Consider the following 27,274-nt stretch of genomic DNA (forward strand, 5'->3'; position numbering starts at 1 on the left):
TTTTTTAACGCAAAAGCCCTCCAAAATGCATAGGATGCTTCTTGCACACAAGTCATTAGAATGAAGTGACAACAGTTATCTGGGTGGGAATGAAGGTGAGAAAGAAGGGCCAAGGTAGCTGAAATCCTTAGCGGAACAAGTGCTCTCTTGTATAAGAGGTGCAATGGGCTGGCAGCTTCCTGGCCACATCTTTTGACAACCCTGGTGGTCAGTGTCAGTGCTTTGTGCAAAAAGCTAGTGCACTAGGAGGTCAGCAGGCTCACAGTGATGGCAGCTTGAGGCTCTCTCTGCTCTGGCAAACAGCAAGCTCCTATGTTTCTAATGCAGGGCTGTGTGTATCTGATTCTGCAATGCACCTGCCACACCTGGGGAGCTGTTGGGAGGAGGAGAACCATGAAGTTCACCAGCAGCCAGAAGAAGATTCCTGAGAGGCCAAGCCAGGAGCTACCTAGAGAGGCCAGCATGTGGGCTCCACATTTCTGCTGAACGCGTCTGCGCCCAGAAGTGAGTACCATCAGGCTAAGGTCCCAGAGGACACTCACAGTTCATTTCTCTTTATCTGAACAGAGAAAATCATGTACTTTCACACCTGTCATGCATTCCATGGGCTTCTGAACATTTTTTTAAAATGGAGCTATAATTCACATGCCACAAAATTTACTCTTTTAAATTTACCGTTTCACTGTGGCTTTTGGTATATATACAGCCTGTGCACCTGACACCATTATCTAATTCCAGAATACTTTCATCACCCCAAAAAGAAATTCCATTCCTAGCAGCAGTTGCTTCCCATTCCCCTCTACCCCCAGCCTCTGGCAACCACTAATCTACTTTCCGTCTCTCTAGATTTGCCTATTCTGGACATTTCATTAAAAAATGAGTAATGCAATATGTGGCCTTTTGTGATTGCTTTTACTTAGCATTAGGTTTCAAGGTTCGTCCATGTTGTCGCATATATCAGTGCTTCATTCCTTTTTATAGCTGAATAAGTTTCCCCTGTATGGGTATACCACATCTTGTGTACCCATTCATCAGCTGATAGACATTTGGATGGTTTCCAACTTTTGGTAGATGATACTATGAATATTCATGGACAAGTTTTGTGTAAACATGTTTTCAGTTATTTTAGGTATTTACCTGGAATGCAATTGCTGGGTCATTTCTGGGCACTTTTGAACCCTAAAGTTTATGTCATCACCCTCTGTGTACCCATTTCCATGGCAGACAGAAATAAATACAGTTCACAAGGAACACCAAAAGCCAAAGGAGAAAATGAAGACAGGTAGAAAGGGAAAAAGGGGTTCTGCATGAAGCAATATATAGCTGCTCTCAAAGTACCACTAGTAATGTATTTCCCCTGTACCATAACACTGCAGTAGCCATAGTTAGGATGAGGGGACCAGCACTGGGCCTAAGTTGGCACAATCCTCTTAATAATAAGAACAATGAACATATAATGAGTGATTCCTATGCACAAGGCACTGTGCTGAGCACATTTTATGGATTGTCTAATAGTAGAGAGGAAAGGAGAAACAGGATTATTGGAAACAAACACTCACTGCAGCCAATTCTGCCGTCTGCCAGAGTGGCATAATTCATGTCTAGGACAGACCTGGAAGGAAAGGGAAAAACAAAGGAAGCTAAATTGCCTGACAAAGAAAATGACATTTATTTGCTAGAGCCAGGTAGGGAGTAGGGGTGTTGAAGGCTTGAAAATGGAAAAGGGATTGATGTGTAGATAAGAGAAGGCAGGAACCTAAGAAGAAAGCAGGGGCCTAAGAAGAAAAGACAGCCTGTAAGAAATCCCAATGGCCAAGAAAACTTTAGTTTTAGTTGATTTCTGTTTTGAACTACATTGTCATCTTCCTCCTTTTCCCTGAGACCTTCGGTAAGGCCTGTGTTGGTGTCACTCTGGAAGATTAGAGAAGTGGGCAGTGCAGAGCAAAGAGGAGACAGCAGTGGCCAGAGGTGAAACACTGAGCTAGCAGCAAGAATTCAAAGAGAGATGACCAGAACAGATAAGCCCCATTATTATCAGAATATTGGAGGGAAGGAAAGGTACTGAACTTGTAGTACATGGCTCAAGCCATTTTAAGTATTAGGGGAAAGGGTGACCCCAGAAGCTGGAAGAGATGCGATCACCTGCCTTTCATGCTATAATCTGCCCAACAATGCAACAGTTATGTTATAAAGGGTGGGTAACAGGGAGTAGGAGGCAAATCCAAGATTTACCACTTTAATGTTCACTGCATGACAATGGACTCACGACCTTCAAGACTTTGCAGTGCCATTCCCATGAATGGTCAAAAAGTCCCAAAACATTCTCAGTGCCCTGTGGAAGTCGAGGACTGTTCTCAAGCTACAGATGAAAAAACTCCAGCACAAGAGTCTCCTGGACATGACTGGGTCCACTGAAGGTTTTTCTCACCCATCCTCCTGCAACAGTCACAGCTAAAGGGCCTTGAGGCCACTTCTGTAGCAGGGGTTGACAAAACTTTTCTGAAAAAAGCCACACAGTAAATACTTTAAACTTTGTGAGCCAAGAAGCAATATCAAGAATATTATTAATAAATAGGTACTTATATAAAAAGATAAATTTCTACAACTTTTATTGATGAAATTCAAAAAATAATAATTGTGCACAATTTTTAGTAATACAGATCTGTTAATGAGAAGAATGAAATTTATTGATAGCATTTTTTTCCACTGGGGTATATACCTGGAATGTATATACCTCAAATTAATGTTTCCCAAGCAATGGGGAAAGGACTCCCTATTCAACAAATGGTGCTGGCATAACTGGCTAGCCATATACAGAAGACTGAAACTAGGCCTCTTCCATATACCATATACAAAAATCAACTAAAGATGGATTAAAGCCTTAAATGTAAATCCTATAACTATAAAAACCCTGGAAGACAGCCTAGGCAATACTGTCCTGGACACAGGAAAGAGCAAAGACTTCATGACAAAGACACCAAAAGCAAACACAACAAAAGCAAAAATTGACAAATGGGATCTAGTTAAACTTAAGAGTTTCTGCATAGCAAAAGAAACCATCAACAGAGTTAGCAAACAACCTGTAGAGAATGGGAGAAAATGTCTGCAAACTATGCATCTGACATAGGTCTAATACCCAGCATCTATAAAGAACTTACATTTATAAGAAAAAAACAGCCCTATTAAAAAGTGGGCAAAGGTCATGAACAGACACTTCTCTAAAGAAGATTTACACGCAGCCAGCAAGTATATGAAAAAAAAAAGCTCTATATTACAGATCAGTAAAGAAATGTAAATCAAAAACATAATGAGATACCATCTCACACCAGTAAGAAGGCTATTATTAGGCCGGGCACGGTGGCTCAAGCCTGTAATCCCAGCACTTTGGGAGGCCGAGACGGGCGGATCACGAGGTCAGGAGATCGAGACCATCCTGGCTAACACGGTGAAACCCCATCTCTACTAAAAAATACAAAAAACTAGCCGGGTGAAGTGGCGGGTGCCTGTGGTCCCAGCTACTCGGGAGGCTGAGGCAGGAGAATGGCGTAAACCCGGGAGGCGGAGCTTGCAGTGAGCTGAGATCCAGCCACTGCACTCCAGCCTGGGCGACAGAGCCAGACTCAGTCTCAAAAAAAAAAAAAAAAAAAAAGAAGGCTATTATTAAAAAGTCAAAAAGTAACAGATGCTAGCAAGGTTGTGGAGAAAAGGGAACATTTATACATGGTTGGTGGGAGTGTAAATTAGTTCAACCATTGTGCAAAGCAGTGTGGCGATTCCTCAAAGAGCTAAAAGCAGAACTACCATTCGACCCAGCAAAATCATTATTGGGTATGTACCCAGAGGAATATAAATCACTCTGCCATAAAGACACACGCACGTAAATGTTCATTGCAGCCCTATGCACAATAGCAAAGACATGGAATCAACCTAAATGCCCATCAGTGACAGATTGGATAAAGAAAATGTGGTACCTATACACCATGGACTATTATGCAGCCGTAAAACAGAACAAGATGGAGCTGGAGGCCATTACCCTTAGCAAACTAATACAAGAACAGAAAACCAAATACCGCATATTCTCACTTGTAAATGGGAGCTAATGATGAGAACTCATAGACACAAAGAAGAGAACAATAGACACTGACTGGGACCTACTTGAGGGTGGAGGGTGGGAGGAGGGAGAGGAGCAGAAAAAATAACTATTAAGTACCAGGCTTAGTACCTGGGCGATGAAATAATCTGTACCACAAGCCCCCATGAGACAAGTTTACCTATGTAACAAACCTGCACATGTACCCCTGAACCTGAAATAAAAACAAACAAAACAAAAAACAAACTTAGTTTATCCTAACATCAAACTGATTACAAATGTTCATCTGCAGAAACCATTCTTAGCTTATGGGCCGTACATAAGCTACATGTGGTTCTCAACTTCTATTCTGCAGCCACTGTTATCTGAAGCAAAGTGAATGCTGGGTTATCTATGTAGAGAGTCTGTAATGCAATACTCTGATTCAGAAATTAGACACCTCAAATGGACTTTGAAGTAGCGCTTGAAAGATCCAGCTGTTCCTCGAACCCATCGGTCTAGTCCCCCAGTCATAGAAACAACCATTCTTTCAGCCAGTATTTCCTGAGAACCTACTATGTGCCAGAACTGTCATAGTCACTGGGGATATTGTGGTGAGTAAGACAGATGAGCTCCCTACCTTCCTGGGGGATGAGACTGCAAACAAATGTTAAAGCAAGAAAAAATTGTCAGAGAGTGGTCGTGCTATGGAGAAAATGAGACTATATTGGAGGAGTAGGGATAGGAAGCTACTTTGGATGATGCAGTGTAATAACCAGTTCCTTTGTCCCTACATTATTCTCAATCCTTTTTTTTTTTTTTTTTTTTTTTTGAGATGGAGTCTCACTGTGTCACCCAGGCTGGAGTGCAATGGCACGATTTTGACTCACTGCAACCTCCACGTCCCGGGTTCAAGCTTTTCTCCTGCCTCAGCCTCCCAAGTAGCTGGGATTACAGGCATGTGCCATCACACCCAGCTAATTTTTGTGTATTTGGTAGAGACAGAGTTTCACCATGTTGGTCAGGCTGGTCTCGAACTCCTGACCTCAACTGATCCACCCGCCTTAGCCTCCCAAAGTGCTGGGATTACAGGCATGAGCCAGCGCATATGGCCATCAATCCTTTTTTTTCAGTCAGACATTTGTGTTTTTTCCAGTATGATGGAGGTGAAATAGAATCTCACTGTGTTTTGATTTTCTTTCCCTTCTTATTAATCATCATTATATGTAAATATATATATTTTTTGACTTTCAGGTTTCCTCTTCCATTAATCCCTGACTGATTTCTCGTTTATTTTTCTGTTCAGTTTTCTTTTTCACTTTGTTGGCGTTCTTTTAAAATTTTGGATATTGATCTTTTATTGGTGCTATGTATTACAGATATATTCTCCCAGACTATCACTTGTCTGTTAACTTTGTGGTGCCTCTTGTTTATAAGATTTTAATTTGTATCTGGTAAAGAATTCACTATATATGAGAATTGGTTGTTAGCTCCCTTCTCAGCAGGCAAATATAGAAAAAAGCATGGATTTTTAGTTTAAACCTTCATTTCATCCCTTATAGCTGTGTCTTGCCCAAATTTGTTAAAGTGTTGAGCCCTGACTTCCCTGTCTGCAAAATGAGAACAATTCCTACCTCACGGTTTTGTTTTGGGAATTAAATGAAAGAATATATGCAACTCTCCTAGTATAGTAGGCCCCTCCTACCTCACTCTTAAATTATAAGCCGCTTTGAAGGAATTATATTCCGCATAAAACCATGCACAGCATGGATACTTAGACTTTGTTTATTGTGTTGATTGAGTTTATCTTTAAAATGCATATAAAGCACAAAGTATAATAATATGCACTTAATTGACTAAAATGTGGAAGACAAGACCAGAAAAACAATTTAGCAATTAGCTCTTTAACCCACAATTACTCCAACTGTCCTCCCTTGAACTAAAGAGGTAACAGAGTGGTAGTAAGTGACCCAGTTAATAGGAAATTTGTAAACATTCTTTTGAGGGAAAATGGTATTTCAAAAGCCTGGAATCCCATTTATACTGTCAATCCTACTATGGACCAAAATCCATAGAACAGCATGTTGTAAAAGATATTTGTAATTAGTTTTGAGAGAAAAAAGAAATCACAAACTAATGTGAACAATAAGCCTTAACAATTTCATAATAAATGAGTTATATGGGGAATACATTTATAATACAAACACTAACAGAAATGTACTAGTTATGGCTAGCTTTTATTTCCGATTAAAAAGAAAAATTCCAACTCCTCTGATCCCTGAGCATATTATATATGCGTTACGTTTCAAGAATAATAAAAGAAATATTAAAAATGGCAAGGAATATTGGGTTTTACCCACCACAAGCACACACATCTACACGTTTTTGGTACTCACAGGCCAGTGCCCCAGCTGGAAACACAAGACTGAACACAGACCAGATTCATTGACTGAACTCTTTCCATGTGAACACCTGCAAGGTGCTTTCACCTACCTGCTCTTGTTTCATCTTCACAACAACCTGTGAGTTAAGTATCAGTAACGTTTGTTCAAAGGAAGAAACTCAAGTTCAGAAAGGATATGCCACTTGTCCCTATTCAGTAAGCAGGAGAGCAGAATTTAAACTGCTGACTGCAAATATGAAAATATAAGCCCATCTTATAGATGAAGCTGCACCAGACTGAAGTATTTTCATGAAATTTGTAAAACCATGTAAACAGGACTCCAAGATCCCATGTATTACTTTCACTGACTTCTCCCGTGTGCTACTCCTGAAACTGCTGAAGGAAAAGACCTCCTTCTATGGCCTAGTTACTCTGAGCTCAATGAGCACATATTTTGCTAAATGGGATTTTTAAGTGATTGTGCTCTAGTCGAAGTACATGAAAAATAAACTAAAATGACTTGCTGTCGCATTGTGCACAATAGCAAATGCTATAAAACACGAATATTGCCTCTGATTTAGGGCCGGATGCTGAAAACATGTTTGGAAGTCATTCAGCCAGCTCCAACTACAAATGAGTAAGTGATGGCCATGAAGACGGACTGACATGGAGTTTGATTCATCTCATCAGAGGCCTTTGGCCCATTTACACTCAAGGCTTTATTTATTCAAATAATTTGCTTTATTCCACCCCTCTAGAGAAAAAGACCAGCAGACCATCATTCCACCCCTGTTCTTTGCAAACAATCTAACATAAACAATGTCAACAAGAATCACTGCATAACTCCAGGATGCACCACGGCACTGTTTGTAAGATGTAAATGGAGTCTTGTTTTATTTCACTGTTCTGCTAAATTCAGGTATCTGCCTCATTTTAGATCTCGGTCCCCTGAAAAGAGGCTCCCGTGCTGTATTCAGTACTGTCAAATGTGCAGATTCAGTGAGCCATCCCAAACAGCGAACGTGAAACATGACCTAGATGATGTCCATTTAGACGTGGATGATTGAAGGGTTACTATACTGTGGTGACCGTTGACATTGCTTGCCACCCATCTCTAACTCTCTGACTATGGCACACAGCAGGATGGTTCCTCTAGCATTGGGTGGGACTGAGCAACTGGCTCTGAGCACTGGATTGTGAGCAGATGTAATGTGTGTTGCTTCCAGGCTAGAGCTTTTAACAATGCCATGCAAAGATCCTCCAGAGTATTCACCCTCTGCCAAGGTGACCAGCAATGTTCCAGATGGCAGCTGCACTACTAGCCTGGGGTCCAGAGAGATGCAGTGACAGCACAAAGCAGCGCCCCACACTCGCAACAGATATCTGGCAAAGGCAGAAATAAACCTCTGCTATCATGAGCCGGGAGCGTTGTTTGTGACCACAGCATAAACTGGCCCCTCTCACCCAATGCCTCGGGTACAAGGTGCCACGAAAAAGGGCTTGGTGTTGATTAAATTGAGTTGATCTAGTAATAAGTTAACAGATTCGTGTAATTTAGTATCTGAAGTAAAATGTTATTATCTTGTCAGGGAAAGGTCCTTCCGCCCATAGTTTACTTGGGCCCCCAAGTGATCACCGTGTTCCAAAATCTGTATTAAATAGACCTAAGCAAAATTGAAAAGGAAAAGTTACAGTTGTAACCTTCCAAACTGCCAGCTCCAATTTATTGGTCTGCCAAGGTTCTTAGTTGTAAACAATAGAAAGTACTCTGGCTAGTTAAGCAGAAAAGGATTGATTAAAGATTTATTAGTTTACAGAATCTCAAGGGCAGAAACACCATCTCCAGACATGCCAGTGTAGATGACATAGCCTCATTGCTGGGCATGGACACCACCCTGAGCTCTGGATGCCTCTGCTAGAATCTCAGCCACTGAGCTACTCTGTGGCCCTCATGTACCTGCTTTGCATCTGTAGGGTATAATCCAAACTCTCATGCAGGTGTATCTAAATGGTGAAGCCTAGGTCACATGAATGCACTTTGAGTGCAAAAACAAGTGGCAATGATTTTTTGTTTTGTTTATTAGAAAGGAAGAGAATTTCTCACATACAGGAAAGATATTCAAAGGTGTGACCAAAAAGAATAGTAAATACTCACTATATCTGTGGTAGTGCCTAATATGGATAACTAAGGTCTTCAGTGCTCATTTTAGTCATAGTCAACTTCCAGGGCCTTCCTGGTGCCTGCAGCTCTTCTTTTTCTCTCCAGTAGGGTTTCAATCAATCCCTGCTTGTACTACTTTCAGTTGGGTCTGTCACTGGCAACCCAGAGAGCCCTAACTGATACAGAAATAATCATGCATTAAAGAATCCCAGGCTAGCCAGTTGCAAGGGGGGCTGTGAATGTTTAGATGCCCTGAAGAAATTTGCAGATTTCTTTTTTTCCTGCGAGGTAACTATGCATGACAGAAAAAAAAAAAAATCAAAGAATATGAGACTTTGGTTTGAGAACCCTAATTGGGATCACGGGCTAAATACTGATACTTAGGTTCTCTACTAAAAGTCCTCAAAATGGGGGTCGGGCGTGGTGGCTCACATCTGTAATCCCAAATCTTTGGGAGGCCAAGGTGGGAGGATCGCTTGAGCCCAGGAGTTCAAGACCAGCCTGGGCAACATAGTGAGACCCTGTCTCTACAAAATAAAATAAAATAAAAAATTAGGCCAGCCACAGTGGCTCATGCCTGTAATCCCAGCACTTTGAGAGGCTGAGGCGGGCGGATCAAAAGGTCAGGAGTTTGAGACCAGCCTGGCCAACAGAGTGAAACCTCATCTCTACTAAAAATACAAAAAATTAGCTGGGTGTGGTGGCAGGCGCCTGTAATCCCAGCTATTTGGGAGGCTGAGGCAGAAGAATTGCTTGAACCCAGGAGGCGGAGGTTGCAGTGAGCTGAGATTGTACCACTGCACTCCAGCCTGGGCAACAGTGCTGTAGTTCCAGTTACTTGGGAGGCCTGAGTTGGGAGGTCGGGGCTGCAGTGAGCCATGATTGTGCCACTGTATTCCAGTCTGGGCAACAGAGCAAGACCCTGTCTCTAAAACAAATAAATAAATAAAAATAAATAAGTAAAAAATTAATAAATGTCTTCACAAATAACTTTTTGCTTTAAAAAATATTACATACACATAGATCATGTGGGCATATATTCACTGAATTAAAAATGTCAGTAGTATACCAAAGGTGCCAACTTATTGTCAATGCTACTTGGAAATAAGGCTATCTATAAGACTATATGTAGATAGAGAAATAGTTAATGTTTAAAGAAAGATAGAGCTAGTTAGATAGGTATAGACATATATTCATACACACACACATTGATGTTAGGGTCCAGGATTAGTAAAACCAAAACTACCCTATATTCTGTTTCTAGGTGCTCAAGTCCAAGGGCTGGTTGAAATAACAAAATAAAATATGAGAAAAACAAAAACCTAAGAGCAAAACTGCATAAAAATTATACTGAATACTTAAGGCATGCCAAGGACTTTTTAGGGTAACTTAACGTTTCTCTTTTCACTAAGAATGGCTTCCAGGACAGGGCAGGGGCCCTTGGCCTTTGTTTAGGTCACGTGGCCTGAGCCAGCTGATCCAGGGTGAATATCAAAGAGAGGAAGCCCTATTCTGGGTTTTCTATTCTGTTTCATTGATCTATACGTCTATTTTTATGCCAGTACTATGTATTATTTTGGTTACTATAGTTTTGTAATATAATTTGAAATCACGAAGTGTGATGCCTGAAACTTGCCCTTCTTTCTCAAGATTGTTTTGGCTAATCAGGGTCTTTTGTGACTCCACATGAATTTTAGAATCACTTTTTCTATTTCTGTGAAAAATGCCATTGGAAATTTGAAAAAAAAAAAAAAAAAAAAAAACAAAGAGAGGAAGCCCTGGAGTCCAGTGAGGCGAGCTGTATTGCAATAGCACTTGAGGGAGAAAATCAAAGGATTCAGAAAGCTGGGATTTCCATAGCAGCCCTTTTCCTTCTCTCCTCCACACCGCAGTCATTAACTCTTCCTCCAATTCAGTGAGAAATCCCAAGGTTTCCCAATAAATTTCATTCTAAAAAATTTAATTGTTAATTATTATAGGCACATAGAGTTGTTTATTCTTTAATTCTTTTTTCCTTCCTTTTTTGTTTAAGTTAGGCTAGAGCCCAGTTCCTGTTTGTAAGCAAAAGAATGTTAGATTAACTAAGTCTATTCCCCTACGATCTTACCCTCCCCAATATCCAGCTCCAGCCTTACGTAACTCATCTTCCTTAACGGCAGCAATTTAAAAGGACCTTTGGCTTTTCTGAACCTAGTAGTCATGTGCCACCCTGTCACTGAGCTTAGCAACCTTAGCCTTGATTGTCACTTTTTAGGAAAATAATTGCTAATTTTAACAACCTCTGGCTTATAGTTGTAACTTCAAATGCCTTCAGAGATCAGACAGGTGAGGTAAATAGAGAGAATGGTGAGCTGGACCTCACCAGACTCACTATAAGCCCCATATAAATATATTTATGTTCAAATACTTAAAACACTGTGTGTTTCAAATAAAATTCATGGGCCAAATTTACCTCCTGAACAGTCAACTAGCAACCCAGCTTGCTATTGGTTTATATTACATATGGGTCTAGATTATAAGGCTCTTAAAATTCAATTTTCATTCAATTACTTGAACAGGATAAAAATGCTTCTTGCACAGCAAATTTTCCTATCTTTTTTTTTTATCAGAACATAAGACATTAATGGAGCTAATGTGAGGTATCTAGTGGACCCAAGTGGTGTTTTTAAAAGAAGCTTATCAATGCCGGTAGATTCCTGCCTCAGTGTGTGTCTTATGGTAAGTGAAACAGGCTCATGTTACTTTCTATGAACCACAGAACAAAGCATGCCAAACTCCTTAGAAACACAAGGACTCCAAAGGTATTACAGCACAGATGGAAAAACTCAAATGCCTAGCCTTGACAGTCTTTGGTTTAACTACTTGACCTGATTCTCTTCACAGACTAAAAAGGAAATTCAATTCTATTTGAGAAAACTGACAAGACATTCTTTTCCTTGGAGAAAATGGACTGGGACAAATTACACACAAAAAGCTAAAATCTCCAGCACCAGTGGTTGAAAAACAATCGAGCCTGCATTAGCAGTTCCTTTGCCCACAGAATGCTCTCTGAGGAACTACGGGGTTTGGAAAAAGTGCAGGCCTCTATTCTTCATCCACGACACATCAAAGTTGTAATAAAAACCTGCTTTTCTTTGTGCAACTAAGCTACTGCTATTTCACACCCACATATTGCTGGAGCTTATTCAATTACCCTCAGTGACTTTGTTTAAAATGAAAATGCTTTGCCTCCTAAGGACAGTGTGAGAGGACTGATTAATGTTGCTCCCTGAAGAACAGAAGTGTAGGTACACAGACAAAAACCTAAAGAGCTGGAAACTACTGCTGGGCCATGTTTCACAAGCAATTCAAATCTACCTTCAAGTATTTTGTAAAGCGTAAGGACTCCTAAGGCAGTTGGATATATCAGGGGGCATCCTATGCCATTTTTCCTCTTTCTTCTTGATGACAATCACAGAATTAGAAAATTAAGAGGATGACAAGAAGTGAGAAAGAAAACTAAATTTTGCCATATGGTTTTTCAGGAGACGAGGAAACAGTTCTTCCCCCCCCCACCCCCCCCCCGACACATGGTTCCAAAAGATCTGTAACTAACGAACCAAGCCAGCACGTTGCTGGGTTCTGGAGCTCTGTGACTCAGAAGTCACTTTTCTATCCAACATATTAAATGTCAAGTAAAATACATCCGATAAGAGAGATGAAATTTTTTCGGGAAGCTTGGCCACTAAGTGAGTGTCTCTCCTTTGCAAATGAGCCCTGTATGTTGCATCTGTTTTTTAGTCAGATTGCCAACCTATAAGAGATAAAACATCCACCCAAGAGCTGCATTAAAAAGCATAAATCATGGAGACCATATCTAGTCCTCTATAAATCCCTTCAAAAAGAACTTTATCCATAATCATAATAAAGGTCTGTTTCATTTAAGAAAGAAAAAAACCCAAACAGAAACACATGCAGATAGAAAACAGAGAGAAGATGAAAGAATCACAGTGATATTTTTATGCATGCATAGTATGCGAAATTTGGAGACGAAGAGTCCCGACAGAATGCTTGAAGAATCTGTAATACACAAGAATATATAGGTTCCAGGCTGCACATAATCAGAAAGGGCAGTATTTATCCATCATCTGTCATCGGCTCTCATTTCGCAAAGCTTGAAGATTAGAACCCCTGATGTCAAAAGAACTGAAAATATTTAGAGCTAGTTCTTGCATGGCTCCGTGAAGAAGGGGATGAGGGAAGAAAGAATTATATTAGGACTACACTTCACTACTCTTTTTTATAGTAGATTGTTTTCTTTAAGAGGAGCATAAGCTATGATTAAAGTGGCAGAATTTTGGTGCCTCTAACACCTGGTATGGAAGCAGAGTAACAAGAAATACTTGGCAACCCGATTATTTCATGCAGGTTTTCATCTACCCAGAAAGTTGTCCTCAAAATAGAATGGAACTTTTTCTCCTTTATCAATCTGGGAGGTGCCTGGGGCAAAGTAACCAAGAACCTGAGAGTGTTGTTGATCTGTATTCTCAACAAACAAAATCTAAATACACTATGATCCAAGGAGTTTAACAAATAGCTTCCTAATTTTATTCAATTACTTAATGGTATATTCAGCTTATATTACACTGCTGTCTTGATGTGAGGCTGAAAAGAAACAAGATTTGTCCCTAGAGAGACATGGGGTTATTGAGCTGTGTTCCCAGAAGTGGGAGGATGGATTAGATAACTGATCTTTCTATAGTTTTAAGGAATATTTTAATTCAACTGTGAAATAATGGGAGAATAAAACAAATTCAAGATCATCACTATCTAGGGATTTGCGGAGGTTAGATGTATATCCTGAAAATAATAGCTAGGGAGAAGGAAATCTAAGAAAATTTTTACCTTAGGGTGCTAAAAACTTAATATTTTAGAAATAGCAAAAGGCTCATTTATTTCTTATAAATTTTTAACCAAAGACATTTACTGTTACTGAATAGGCTGAAATAGTAAGATTTTTATACTTTCACATATTGGGGTCTCAGGAGTAAACATTTACTAGGGATCACTATGGGAAATGCAATTCTTCCCATCAAGAACAACTGTGGAGACAAAACATTCCATCCAAAATGGATTATCAGGACTCAACTTGTACAAAACAATGCACAAATCAGACTCTTTCTGTTGTCATTCCAAGTGGGGGAGGGGTCAGCATGAAGCAGGGTTGCTATGGGAAGGTTTCTGCGCTATGAACCTTGACTTGAGGAATGTCCAAGGATGAAAAGGTCAGGAGTCATAAGAAAGGGGGATGGGACCTTGCAGGTAGAGGAGTCAGCATAAGCCCCCTTTGTAGGTTACAGTGAATGACATTTGGAGACTGGCTGAGGCTAAAAAGCTGGGGCAGACTGTAGAAAGCAAAGCTACCATTATTGAGAGCTAAACATGCCAGGCACAAAGCTAAACATTTCCTTTACTTTTTTCCCTAATTTAATTTTAATAAAACTGAGCCCCAGGCCACAGGCTCAGATTGCTTCTCTTTGTTAGCCACACTCACTTCCTAGATGACCACATACAATCTCTCAGTTTTAGTGCCACTTGTACTTAGATGACTCTCCAATCACCACCTTCAGCCTGGACATTTCCTCCAAGCTCTGGACTTACGCGTCCGGCTGCCTATTTCACATTTTCACATGTATGCCTGAAGGGTATCTTAAACTTAACGTGCCTAAAACCTAATTCCTGCTTTCCATCTATCTCCCAAACAAAACAAACAAGAGAGAAATAACTGCTCCTCCTCATCCACCTTCCAAACACATCCAGAAACCAACCACTTCTCACCACCTCCACACCTACCACAGCAAGCCACCCCCATCTCCAGCCTGAATCACCAGGGCAGCCTCCAAGCTCCTAGCGAGGATGGGTGTGAACCTCCCCTCCAGAGCCCCACTGAGTCTATGCATTCCAAACCTGTCCTTTGTAGGACAGGCTCCAGCCATCAGTACTGTTGTCTGAGGTAGAGACAAAGAGTTAAGAGTAATGCTTTGACAGGTGACAGCAGAAACAGATGCTGAGTGAATCTAAAAGGAAAACTGCAGGGTGGGGTTGAGGGTGTCAAGGATGGGATATTTGAGGACATCCACAGGGGAATAAAAGAAGTCCCACTCTTAAGAAACATCACACTGTTGGCTGGGCGCATGGCTCACGCCTGTAATCCCAACACTTTGGGGGGTTGAGGCGGTTGGGTCACCTGAGGTTAGGAGTTCGATATCAGCCTGGCCAACATGGTGAAACCCTATCTCTACCAAAAATACAAAAATTAGCCGGCGTGGTGGTGCATGCCTGTAATCCCAGCTACCCGGTAGGCTGAGTCAGAAGAATCGTTTGAACCCGGGAGGCAGAGGTTGCAGTGAGCCAAGATCAAGCCACTGTACTCTAGCCTGGGCGACAGAGCAAGACTCCGGCTCAAAAAAGAAAAAAAAAAGAAACATCACATTGTAGGTCAAATGTCCCCCGCCTTGAGCAGCCTTTCTTGACTCCCCAGGCAGAGCTGAAGGCTCAATTACAGGCTTGGAAATCACCGGATGCCTGTGCTAAGAGCCTCCTCCACGAGAATCTGAACTCGTTTTGTGCCTCCAGCACCTGATGCCTACCTGGTAAGCCCTTGGCAAAACTGTGCTGAATGTTTAACATGGTGTCACGGACAGTGAGTTAGGAACTTGGAGAGGAAGTGGCTGCTTTCTTCTGGAAGAGCTCATTAAGACTTTACACAGGAGGTGAGGTTTGCAAGATAGAAAAAGGTATTTCAGTTTATCCAGGAAGTTAGCACTGATGGCCCAGCAAGGAACAGCAGTGGTGTGGAAAGACGGAGGGCGAGGCCCGAAGGAAGCGAGGAAGGGAAGCCGCGGCAGCAGTGCTGGGCTGTGGTGCTGAAAAGTAGGCTAGCACTGGGCAGCCGAAGACAGCAGCGAGGCAAAGGAAGAGTTGTTCCCTCCCCTCCAGGACCGGTGGTGGGAAGCAGGGTGGAGGTGGGGGGGATGTCTAAAAGAAAGGACGAATAGCCAGGCAACGGAAAGTAGTTGCTTTGGAGAACGTGGTTGAGGCTGGAAGCAGGAGTTGATGGGTAAAAGGATGAGGAGAGCTCATACCTGTGGTTCTTTTCATTTCCTTGTATGACGCAAATTACCGAGCTCCAAAAAGGAGATGAGCCCAAAACCTTAACAATCAGAGGCTAAAACTGGACTAATCAAGTAGGTGTGAGCCAATAAGTTAATGAGGTAGGAGGCACAACACGGTCGAGAATTATAAGACAAACCCAGGTTTTTACTTGGGTCCTCGAGGATCCAATTAACTTCTCATTAAGTGGGGCTGGGTGCTCGGCTTCTCACCGGGCGCCAGCCTCCAAGCCCCCAGCCAACGCCTGGAATGGGACTCCAGGGAAATTCGGCCAGCTGGTGGATCTTCAGCGAGATGACGGCAGTGGCGTGGACAGGCCATTCACGGCGATACCCACCCAGCTCTGTCCAGGCCTCGAGCGGAAGGCTGGGAGCAGCACAGCACACGAATGGCAGCCGCAACGCCTTCCTTTCCCTTTCCGTGCCTATCACGCAAACCCTCCCCTACTAAAATGTACCCTCCGTGAGAATAGGGCTCCGTCCTTCTTCGCCGGATGCGCGGAGCCTAGAACGGCGCCTGGCCACGGCGACGCCCAACAAATACTGGCTGAATAGTGAATGCACTCCGCTCGGCCGCACTTCAGTCTATCTGGGCACTGAAGAATGCGACCCGTGGAGCCGCCTAAGAGAGCACAGGGGGAAGAGAAGAAGCGGAAGCCTCTTCTTCCGCGGAGGTCCCCGCAGGGCGACCTGCGGGACCCGAGCGCCGGGCTCCGTAGCGGGGTCGGGAGGGGGATTCTGGTCCCAGGCCCAAGACCGACGGCTTTGCAACTGACCTTCTGGCGGGGGCGCCCGCGCGGGGCACAGCAGCCAGGCTCCGGCGTCCCGCTCCCGCCGCCCCCCGGCGGCGCCGGGCGCCCACTGCGCACGTAGGTCACCTGCCTCCTGCTGGCGCCACGCGGCGAGCCTGGCGCAGGCTGCAGGTGCGGCCCACGTGGCCGCCAGGCCGGGCCCGGCAGGGCGCTGCGGGCTGGGGACCCGGACCCGGCGCGCCGCAGGTCCGCGCACAGCCGCAGGCCGAGCAACAGCGCGGCGCCGAGTAGACACCGGCGCAGGGTGCCGCAGCCCCTCCGGGGAGGCCTCTCCCGGGCCATGGCGCTACCCATGGGGTCCCGCGGGCCCCGCCTGACCGGCAGCAGTGATGTAGCCCCGCAGGCCGGAGCGGCCAGCTGTGGGAACTCCCCCGCGGGCCGGGGCGCGGGCTCAGACCCGCCTCCCTCCCTCCCGACCGAGGAAGCCTCGGCGTAACCTTATCCTGTCCTGCCGAGCGCGCCCTGCCGCTGGAAGGGTGGTGGGCCGAGCGCGGTAACAGGGCGCCCTCTCCGTCCCTCCGGAGGTGCCAGGGCCCGGTTGTGCAGGCTCCCTCAAGAGGTGCCCTCCGCCCCGGCCTCCAAAGCCTGACGGAGCTGAAAGATGTAGGGCCAGAAAAAGCGCATTCCTAACGGGATCCCGGGCCACAGCTTCATTTTCTGATATTAGTGTTGTTGGAGAAACATAGGAGGAGGGTAGGTGAGCATACAAGGAACAGTCAAGCAGTTTGCACCATTAAGCACAATATAAAAATAAATAGCACTTAAGCCCGGGTTTACAACTTCTCTCTCTCTCTCAAGAAAGAAGGGATTGGGGAGAAGAGAATAGCACTCAATGCAGAATAATCAAATTAGAGTTATTCTATATCTAAATTCTGCCTGAAGCCAATTCGTACTTTCTTTCCGTGTTATGAAATGTGTGGGGGTGAACAAGGAGAGGGAAAAAGCCAGCTAAGACATCTGACAGCGGGTGGGGGGTGGGGGTGGGGAGAGAACAGAAGTTACCATGGCATGATGTAAATCAAATTAATTTAGCTCCAAACACACACCTCCCTGCTGTCTCGCAGAAACACAGAGGGACAAATTTATCTTTCGGCAAAATGCTCCCCAGCTGGTATTTCCATCACCACCTTGACCTTAATTAATCAGACTGAACTCTCACAGCCTGAAGTCCAGTGGTGGATGTTCCATTTTCAACTGTTAGTAGAATCCTTTCCCACAACCCAGTTGGGGTGGGTTTGGGTTTTAGGTTTGAGTTTGGGTTTAGAATTTTTTAAGCGGTGGTCACTTTTCTTTTTTTCCTTGCTTTACTCTTTCATTTTCCATGCTTCCGTGGGAGACTGCGCCTGCCGACCTATTCTCTTCCCCGGTAACAGCCTACAGCATGGACAAGAGACAACAAATACGGAGCCCTACCTCCCTGCCCTTGTGAATGTTGGGTATTTTCTGTAGGGAGGCCTCGTCTCTAAAATCCTCTTCTCTTCCTGGCTTAAGAAAGACCCAAGTTATTCCCTGCTAGTGAACAAAGCAGTTGGGCTGTTTCTCTACATTTAACAAAATATCTCCACCCAATCTAGTCCACCCCCTAGCCACACCGGGTCCTCAGGATCCTGAACGTTCCATTAGGGTTGACTTTTGCTTTTTTCTTAGATGAGTCCAGGGGATATTGCAGATGGATTCTATTTTAACAAATTTAAACAAGTACGAGTTTTTCCTTATACAAACTGAGAGCCAGCCTCACATCCTGTGACTATTTACTTGAACTGTGTTTGAACCAGGACCCTGCCATTCAAGCACTGTGAGACTTTCAACAAAGTACTGGACCTCTCTGAGTTTCTGTTTTCCCATGAATAAACAGACCTATATATATGGCAGGATTATAAATGTTACATAAAATATTATATATTTCATGCCCAAATAATACCTGGCTCACAGAAGGGTCTCAGTAGTAATTATTTTTTTTTTATTTACCATTAAAGAAAATCCTGGATGTTGTCATGAAAAAGAAAAGGTAAGCATTGATTCCAAAGTGGGCAAAGATAAAGTATAAGGAAATTTACAAATAATTTATGCAGTATTCTCTGGAATTCAGAGTACCCAATAATTTCAAGAAAATAACCATTAAGCATCAAGAAACGAACTCTGTTAATATGTATAAGAGTTTGTAGGGTGCTTGATAAACCTGGATTGGTAATGTCTGGTGTAGACTTTACTGGAAATTTTATTTTCTATGCAGTCAACACAGTACCGCTAACTAGAGAAGTAATCTTTTAAAGATCATGGTGCCACTAGCGTGTACCCTCTGCTCCTCTGTTGAGTTTCTCTCTGGGGGTGGGAGGAAGTATAAGCAGTATTTTATATTATTAAAATGGGGATATTTAATAAGACTCTGGGCTGGGGGTGGAGGATGGAGTGGGGGTGCATACAAAACAGTGTAGTTCTGGAAGAGAATGGGCAGGATGACCTCATATTTTCCTTTATCTCATTTCTACAGTTCTCTAATAAAATGTTTTCATTATGGAAAAAATGTCAAATTACATGGAATATTTAAATAGCCTTTTATCTTTTGCAGTTGTGTTTGTGTCTATGTGTTTATTACTAATAAAAAGGAACTGTTTATATGTATGTAGCATCAATTTTCTGGAAGAAATCTATTTTTAACTTCCACACAGTATTTTCCTGTGTTGTGGATAATAATGAATAGTAAAATGGGTCAGTCTGTGGGCTGAAGAGGCAAATCTAATGGATCACTGTTGTAGCTGACAAGCAAGCTTTCATTCACGACCTTTGCTTTTCTTATAGAGTTGAACTTGTCTCAGTCCTTTCTGGATGTGTCTCAAAAATGCAGATAATCATTAACCACTGTGTCATAGGTTGGTTAATTAGACAAGCAGGTCAGTAAACCACAATAGCAGCTTTCATCAGATCACAAATTACATCCTCCTAGAGGTTTTAGCCAAGAAAATGCATGAAATAGAACATTTCTAATCCCCTAAACAACATGCATTTCAACTTGGACACCTGCTGTAGTGCAGCGATTCTCAACCAGGGTTGGTTTTGCCCCCCAGGGGACATTTGGCAATGTCTGAAGACGTTTTTGGTTATTACCACTAGGGGACGCTACTGGCATCTAATGGCTACCTATTAACCAGGGATATGGCTAAGCATCCTCCAATGCAAAATATAGCCTTCCACAACAAATACTTGTCCAGCCCAGAATGTCAGGAGAGCGGAAGCTGAGAAAACCTGCTGTAACTCTAGATGCTAATGTGGCCATTTTAAATTATAGACTGTCCAAAGAGAAAACAGAGGCGACAGTATCCTCACCTCCATCAAATGGTTATTTTTATCTCACAATGTGACATACCCAGTGTGTTAGTCCTTTTTTTGTGTCACTATAAAGAAATAACTGAGGCTGAGTAACTTATAACAAAAAGAGGTTTAATTGGCTCTTGGTTCTGCATGCTGTACATGAGGCATAGTGCCAGCATCCACTTTTGGTGAGGCCTCAGGAAGTTTACAGTCATGGCAGAAGGCAAAGGGTGAGCCAGTGCATCACATGGTGAGAATGGGAGCAAGAGAGAAAGGAAGGAGCTGCCAGCCTCTTTTAAACAACCAGATCTCCCATGAACGAATAGAGCAAGAACTCACTTATCACAAAGAGGGGATGGTGCTAAGCCATTCGTGAGGGGTCCACCCCCAAGATCCAATATTTCCCACTAGGCCCCACCTCCAACATTGGAGGTCACATTTCAATATGAGATTTGGAGGAGACAAACATCCAAACCATATCACCCGGTCTGAATTAAAGTAATCAAATTTACGAAAAAATGAAGTTAGAATGTCTGGCATCAACATCCCCCATCTCCTCATCACCTTTTCTCTATGTACATGCTCACTGTGGAAAATATATACACGCAAAAGAAGATACCAACATTCATAACATGGTTCAGATATAGCTATCCTACACATGTAGATGGTTTTCAAAAATGAAATCATATTATACATATTTCTTTATAATGTGCTTTTGTAACATAATATGTTATATAGTTTATGTATTAAATAATATGTTGTTTGAAATTTGATTAACAACAATCTAGTGGGGAGATGGGAGAGAAGTGGGAGTGTAAATGAAGCAAGAATGATTGTGAGTTGATCATTGTCGTAGCTAGATGATGGGTTCACAGCTCTTTATTTTTGAGCATATTTGAAATTTTCCATAAGGAAAATGTCCTTAAACAGTAACCTGTTAACTACAACATGTACCATATTAATCATTCTTCCATTGTTGAACAATTGGGTAATTACCAGTTTTTCATTTTTATAAACAATGCTGTGATGGACATCTTTGTAGCTAAATCTGATGGAGCAGATGTGCAGTGTGAGAGAAAGAAAGAAGTCAAGAATGATTCCGAGGTTTTTCCTGAGTAACTGGAAGAATGAAGTTGCTGTTAGCTGAGAAGGGAAAAACTCAACTCAGCAATTAGAGTCGAAAATCCAGTATGATTTTGGTAGTCCCATTCAGTTTGGGAAACCTACTGGACATCCAAATGGAGATGTGACATAGGCAGTTGGATGTAAAAGACTGAAATTCAGGGGAGTGGTGAGGGCTGGAAATAGAAAATTGGATCGTCAGCATACAGGTGTGAAATATCTGAAGGCTTAATTCTGGGATTCACCAGTTTAAAGTCAGGAAGATGAGGATCCAGCAAAGGGTACTGAGACAGATAAGCAGTAAGGTAAGAGAATGTGGTGTTCCAGAATCCAAATGAAGAAAGTATTTCTAGAAGTAACAGACTGAGAGGTCTAATAAGATGTGGACTGGAAACTGACTGTAAGATTTGGTAACATAATGCCTTGTTTATGATGTCTTCCCCAACTAGAATGTAAGCTCCATGAGGTCAGGAACTTTGTTTCCATTGATTATTGCTATAATCCTGGTGCCTAGAACAGTATCTGGCATATAGTGTATGCTTGATAAATAGTTGTTGAATTGAAGAGTGAGGAATGAATCAAGTCTGCGTGCATTCATAGTTATTTTGTCACATTAAATTCTTAAAAGTGGAATGCTACATGAAGGCAAAATCATAAGTCTTTCAGTGTGAAGTGCTATCATTAATTTTTAAGTCCACCAAAAAAGGCTGTTTTAATCCCATTTAAAGCCATTAAATATTCCTTTGTTATTGTTGGGAAACCTCAAAGGGTACCCTTGAGCCAGCCCCTAACAGAAGAATGAACTAAGCGAAGTTTATTTTTAGTTCCCTCTTATTCTCCTGTTGCTACACTTGAACCCATTCTTCAACTCCCCTCAAATGCCAATCCCAAGCCACATCCCAGATAGGATTTGTGTTCACTGGACTGTCAATTAGTTTTCTCCTCTCCACCCTAAAGATGTAGCTAAATATTAAGATACTAGCTCAGGCCGAGCATGGTGGCTCAGGCCTGTAATCCCAATACTTTGGGAGGCTGAGTTGAGTGCATTGCTTGAGCTCAGCAGTTCGAGACCACCTTGGGCAACATGGTGAAATGCCATCTCTACCAAAAATACAAAAAAATTAGCCAAGCTTGTTGGTGTGTTCCCACAGTCCCAGCTACTCGAAAGGCTGACTAAGGTAGGAGGATTGCTTGAGCCTAGGAGGTTCAGGCTGTAGTGAGCCAAGATCATGCCACTGCATTCCAGCCTGGGTGATGATGGAGCCAGTTCCTGTCTCAAATAGATAAATACATACATACATACATACATACATACATACATACGATACCAGCTCACCATGACTTAGGACCCTAACAGAAACATCTGTGTTCAAAAAGAACCCATCAAGATGAAAGCTTTCAAGACCTAGAAGACCAAAGTTATAATAGAATGACAGACATTGGAACTGCTATTTGAGGCTGGGAGCCCTGCCTAAAATCACACTACTGCCTATTCCACAACCAAATAAGGCTGGCTCTGGGCTGGTCATATGGAAAATGCCTGGGGAAAGTCTTAATGCCCAGACCTGGCAGGGAAAGAGAGCACAAGGCTTCCCTGACACTTTTTAGCTCCCCCTCACACCGTATTCTCCCATTCTTACTCTGACATTTGCGGACTTGTTTTATCCTTCCTCTACCAGGGATGTTTCTCAGGCATTGGGATGGGGGTCTTCATCACTTCTGCACAACCAGCAATACCTTGCACGGGGTAGGCCTTAATCATGTCTCTGGAATTGTTAACAGACAACAGACATTGCACCCCAATTCTGCTGGAGTCAGACTCAAGATACCACAGTTCTTGTTGCTAATCCATCCTAACCTAAGAAGAGTCATAGTCAACCCTGTATTGGCTGGCTCACAAATAATAATACCTCCAACCTGGTACCTTTTGGTTTCCCTGAAGGAACTTGGAAAGAATCAGGCAATGCATCACATAAGCCATTGGGGGACAAAGAACGGAGGTCAAAGATGTGGGTGTGGGGAGAACAGTGCATGGACAGGGTGAACACTGCAGTGGTGGCTCTGAGGGAACCCTAGGTTATGGAGCCCTTGGGCAGGAAGTTCTGATGAAAGATGCAACACACACACACAGACACACATACCCACTTTCTTGGATGTGTTCGGAAAACACATCTGAGGCATTGTTAGAGAGGTTTATTCACAGACATTAGCCCCCACAATGAGACATTCCTGGATTCTATGACAATGAAAGGGCTTAGATTAAGAATGATCAAAACATCGCCTTTTTCATAGGACCACCTATACAGTGCGGACCCTCCTGCACCTTCCACTCATCTCAGCGTTATGACATATGCCAGAAATAATCTCCCAGCTACAGATCACTTTGAAGTCAAAAACAATCCTGGTTAAAACTTTCCCAAAGTCAAAGGCTTTTAAAAAAAACCTTTTAAGGTCAGAAATGATTACCAGGGAACTGTCAGGATAAAGTGAGGCACAGCATGCTTAAAGGCAAATATCTCAGGGCTGTGTCATTTCAACTCAGCTTGTGAATATATTAAAAATCCTGAGGTCAAAAGCCATATTTCTTTCTCATCACATTACTGCTTTTGCCTTGGGGAAAGGCTAAGAACTGTATTATTTCAGATCATAATACGGAGGCTCTCACACTTACGTGTACATGAGAATACCCCAGGGAGTTATTAAAAGGCAGGTTCAAAAGCCCCACCTCCAGAGAGTTTTAAGTCAGTGGTGACTCCCCCAAAGCTAAGCTACAGGTGGTCCACGATCAAACTTTTAGAAACCCTGGCACACTGGCTCCCACGGTGGTGACGGTTGAGGGTGGGGGGGGGGCAATATGTAGGGAGCAGTTTTTATTACAAGGTATCCTTGTACCCATGGTGCAAATGTTCCCCCTCAAATCTCTAAGCATAGTTACTAGCAAAGTTTCAGGCATTAACAAGGGGTCTTCATATTCAAAAGTGCAGGAGCCCCCTTGGCAGCCCTTCTGTTCTCCCCCCAGCACCTCACTGGGAAGTGAAGGGAGTGCAAAAGGAACTTTCCTTCCTTCCTTCTTTTCCTCCCTCTTTTCCTCCCTCCCTCTCCCCCTTCTTCATTTCTTCCTTCCTTCATTCGCCTATGTGCTCTGGGAATTTCCCAAAGCTGTAGAGTGAAAGGAAGGAGTTGTGATTACCCATAGGTACCTTGTACGGTGAGAGCCTGTCCCTTGATTATTCTGATGAGGCAGTAACACCCAGAAGTCTTCAGTGCCCTAGCTGGGATGCAATGCCCATCAGCTCATGAGTTACCCTTACCCTCTGTGCTTTGTTCCCTCATCTTTAAAATGAGAAGAATAATAACAGTAATAATAGTAACTTCCTCATAGGGTATTGAGGTTTTGTCATGAGATGGTTAAACGAGCTAACAGATTTGAAGCACCTGGTACCTGGTACTATCATATATAATTTGTTATTGTTGCCATTCACTATAAATCATAAAGACATTTGTTTTAGTTTTGCACCTATTTATGTTCCTTTTTCTCTTGCCTTCAGGTTGAATTGTTCAGGGCTTGGGCTCACTGGATCTCAACTCAATTGAAATAAGAGGAGAAATGAAGCTGGGCACCATGGTGTGTGCCTGTGGTCCTAGCTATTCAGGAGGCTGAGGTGGGAGGATTGCTTGAGTCCAGAAGCTGGAGGCCAGCCTGGACAACATAGTGAAATCCCTCTCTCAATTACAAAAAGAGAGCGAGAGAGAAGAGAAACGGAAACCAGAGCTATGCTGCTGTTGTTACCAGCAAACCCCTAGTCTTTTTCCTTGAAGTCATCACATGCCAGGGAGTATCTCACTAAGGTTTCTATTAGTTCTAGAAAAGCACATTGGTCCAATTTAACTAGTGGATCCTTTCCCTTTCCACCTGTGCTATTCTAAAACAGCTCTTTTCTTCCTTTCATCTCTGCTTTCTGTGGGGTTTGTGTGCCATGTAACCACACCACTTTTCTCTCCTTCACCTTTCTCTTCCTGTTTTCTCTGCTCACTTCACACTTCATTTCTCTTCAAAGCATGCTCTTGGTACTATTCCAGCTCTGTCACCTGATTCCTTATCACTGGCCCCTTGGAATAGCCTAAGCCCTGATCATTTGTGAGTTGGCACCATCAGTATTCCATACAAATCCAATTACAGAGCACACTTCACCCATCCCTCCTTCAAGAATGTTTCTAGTGTTAAAGACAAGAGTAGCTTCCTCCCCAGAGAGCAGAAGGCCAGGGGCTACCCCGCCTCTCCCACCCCAGTGACTCAGGTGGTTGCTCAGAGAGGGAGGCAAATGCTATCTGCAAGAATGTTGCTGTTGCTAAGAGAGAAGGACAGAGAACTAGTTCCCTATCACAAAGGGCAGCCAGGAGAAAAGCCCCTGTAGGATGGATGACAAAGAAGAGTGGGGAAGAGTCTGTGTCTTGCTATTTTACTGCTGGCGTGTGCACATTAGCTGCTTCAACCACCGACTATGAGATCACTGGTAAGGTTTTTAATAGCAGCAGTCCTTATTTTAATGTCTTTGTGGTTTTTAAATTCTGCCTTAATGGGGGGAAAGAGTATGTAAAATTCAGGAAACGAGTTCCCATTATTGCTATAACTTTGGACCCACCAGGTGTCAAAGCACGTAGCTGCCTCTGCGGTGACTGTTTACCAGCCTAAGTCCCACAGAAGATGCAGGGTGGGATGTGGATGGTGAATTATTAATTTTTGCCTCCCTGCTGGTACCAGTCTCTGGCACAGAGAGGAGTTCAGTGAATAGAGGATGCAACAGAGGATGTCAAAAAATCCACAATGCTGAACTTGGTGTATGTGAACCTGACCTTCAGGTGCCCTCATTCATTGTACCCCAGCACCGGCTGTGCTTTCCTGCCTCTGAAACTTGTCACTCCCTCTGCCTGAAAAGAACACGATGAGCCCTCCCATGGAAATGGGATGGTTTCTAGGTAGGTCTGGAAAAGAGCAGGCTGAGGAGTTTGAATTGCATTAAATAGGCCATGGGGAGTCACTGATGGTTTTTGAGCAGAAGACATTGGCATAATTTGAAGTAGGATCTCATTAAGATCTGCATGAACGCCAAGAATGCAGGTTGTGGTACTCCCCAGGCCCCCACCTTATATTCTTCAAAATAAAACAGTACCAAACTGTAAAACATAAAACATCAGATATGTTGACATTGAAAAAGCTTGATTCTAGACCTTCTGAAGCCAATAAGAACTTTTTCCAGGCCTTTCTCTGTTTCTTACCAACAAAGACTGAAATGAGTCTCTTTCTTTACCATAGAACATTCTCCTAGAAACTTATAGAATTTTATAAGTTTTGAACGTAGAGATTTAACAAAATAAAGTGGCCATTGCCCAACTGTGCATTTTCTTTATACAAAATTAGATAATGATGTAACATAATTATTTCAGAATAAATCCTCTCACTTTTTGCTGCAGCCTCACAGAATGCACCAAGAATAGCCTCATAGCAATGTTACAATGTACATGTAAAGTGTCTTTCTTGAAGCACTTAAAAGCTACACTGACGAAATTTCAAGGGAATCTTGATTTCGTACATTTGATACATTAGATTAGAGCCTTCCTATGTTTAGTGGATGATAATGAAAATTGTTTACAAGCCACATCATCATATTCCAGCACTCATTTTCAGCATAATGGGGTATGTGGTGAGCATTAGCATTACAATATGACCAGTTAAATCCTTCAGGTTGCCTAATTCTGGATTAACAGCAAAAGGGCGTTGACTTCACAGGGGTCTTCCAGCCCTGAGCTTTTTTAACAAATTAAATGTGAAAAGGAGATATCTAAACTTTCATTGATAAGAAATAAAAATGAAAGCTAAATCCATAACCCGTCACAATCAAATCTCTTTAAAACATAGAAACCCTCTTTAACACAAAGGTCTTTATCTTTTTGACCATAATGCTTTAATGAAGTACAACTATTTCTATGTAGTCTGCCTCAAATCCCACATTAAACAAAGGGGGAAAGTTTCATTATGTTTCAGGTTTAACAACCCAGGATAAATTGGCTATGTTTGTCTGTTATCCATCACCATTGTTAGAACTTAAGTCTTTGTTACTGACGGGTAAAACTTAGCTGGGCAGATCAATAGAATTAGTTCTCCCCTCAGACAATAAGAAGTATGAAGATAATAACTAGCAATGACTTAAAAAAAATTTCTGCCTTTCATTAGCAGTTCATGTTCCAGGAAAGGCTTTCTGAGCTGCT

The 27,274-nt window shown here is 42.6% G+C and overlaps 1 protein-coding gene across 3 annotated transcripts in view; it reads right to left on the reverse strand.

Annotated features, from left to right (window-relative positions):
• Window positions 1-16,908, reverse strand: part of LOC105492063 (methyltransferase like 24) — a 123,983-nt gene extending 107,075 nt beyond the window's left edge. Inside the window, exon 1 of one of the 3 annotated variants that reach the window (XM_071096291.1) lies at window positions 16,541-16,906. In XM_071096291.1, coding sequence (XP_070952392.1) covers window positions 16,541-16,870 — 330 coding nt within the window. In that variant the 5' untranslated portion in view covers window positions 16,871-16,906. Of the gene's footprint in view, window positions 1-16,540 lie in introns of all 3 variants that reach the window. The other 2 variants (XM_071096290.1, XM_011758929.3) reach the window with 2 other exon arrangements.
• Between the last annotated feature and the right edge of the window lie 10,366 nt (window positions 16,909-27,274).

The sequence above is a fragment of the Macaca nemestrina genome, chromosome 5 (genome assembly GCF_043159975.1).
Source record: "Macaca nemestrina isolate mMacNem1 chromosome 5, mMacNem.hap1, whole genome shotgun sequence".
NCBI classification, from domain to species: domain Eukaryota; kingdom Metazoa; phylum Chordata; class Mammalia; order Primates; family Cercopithecidae; genus Macaca; species Macaca nemestrina.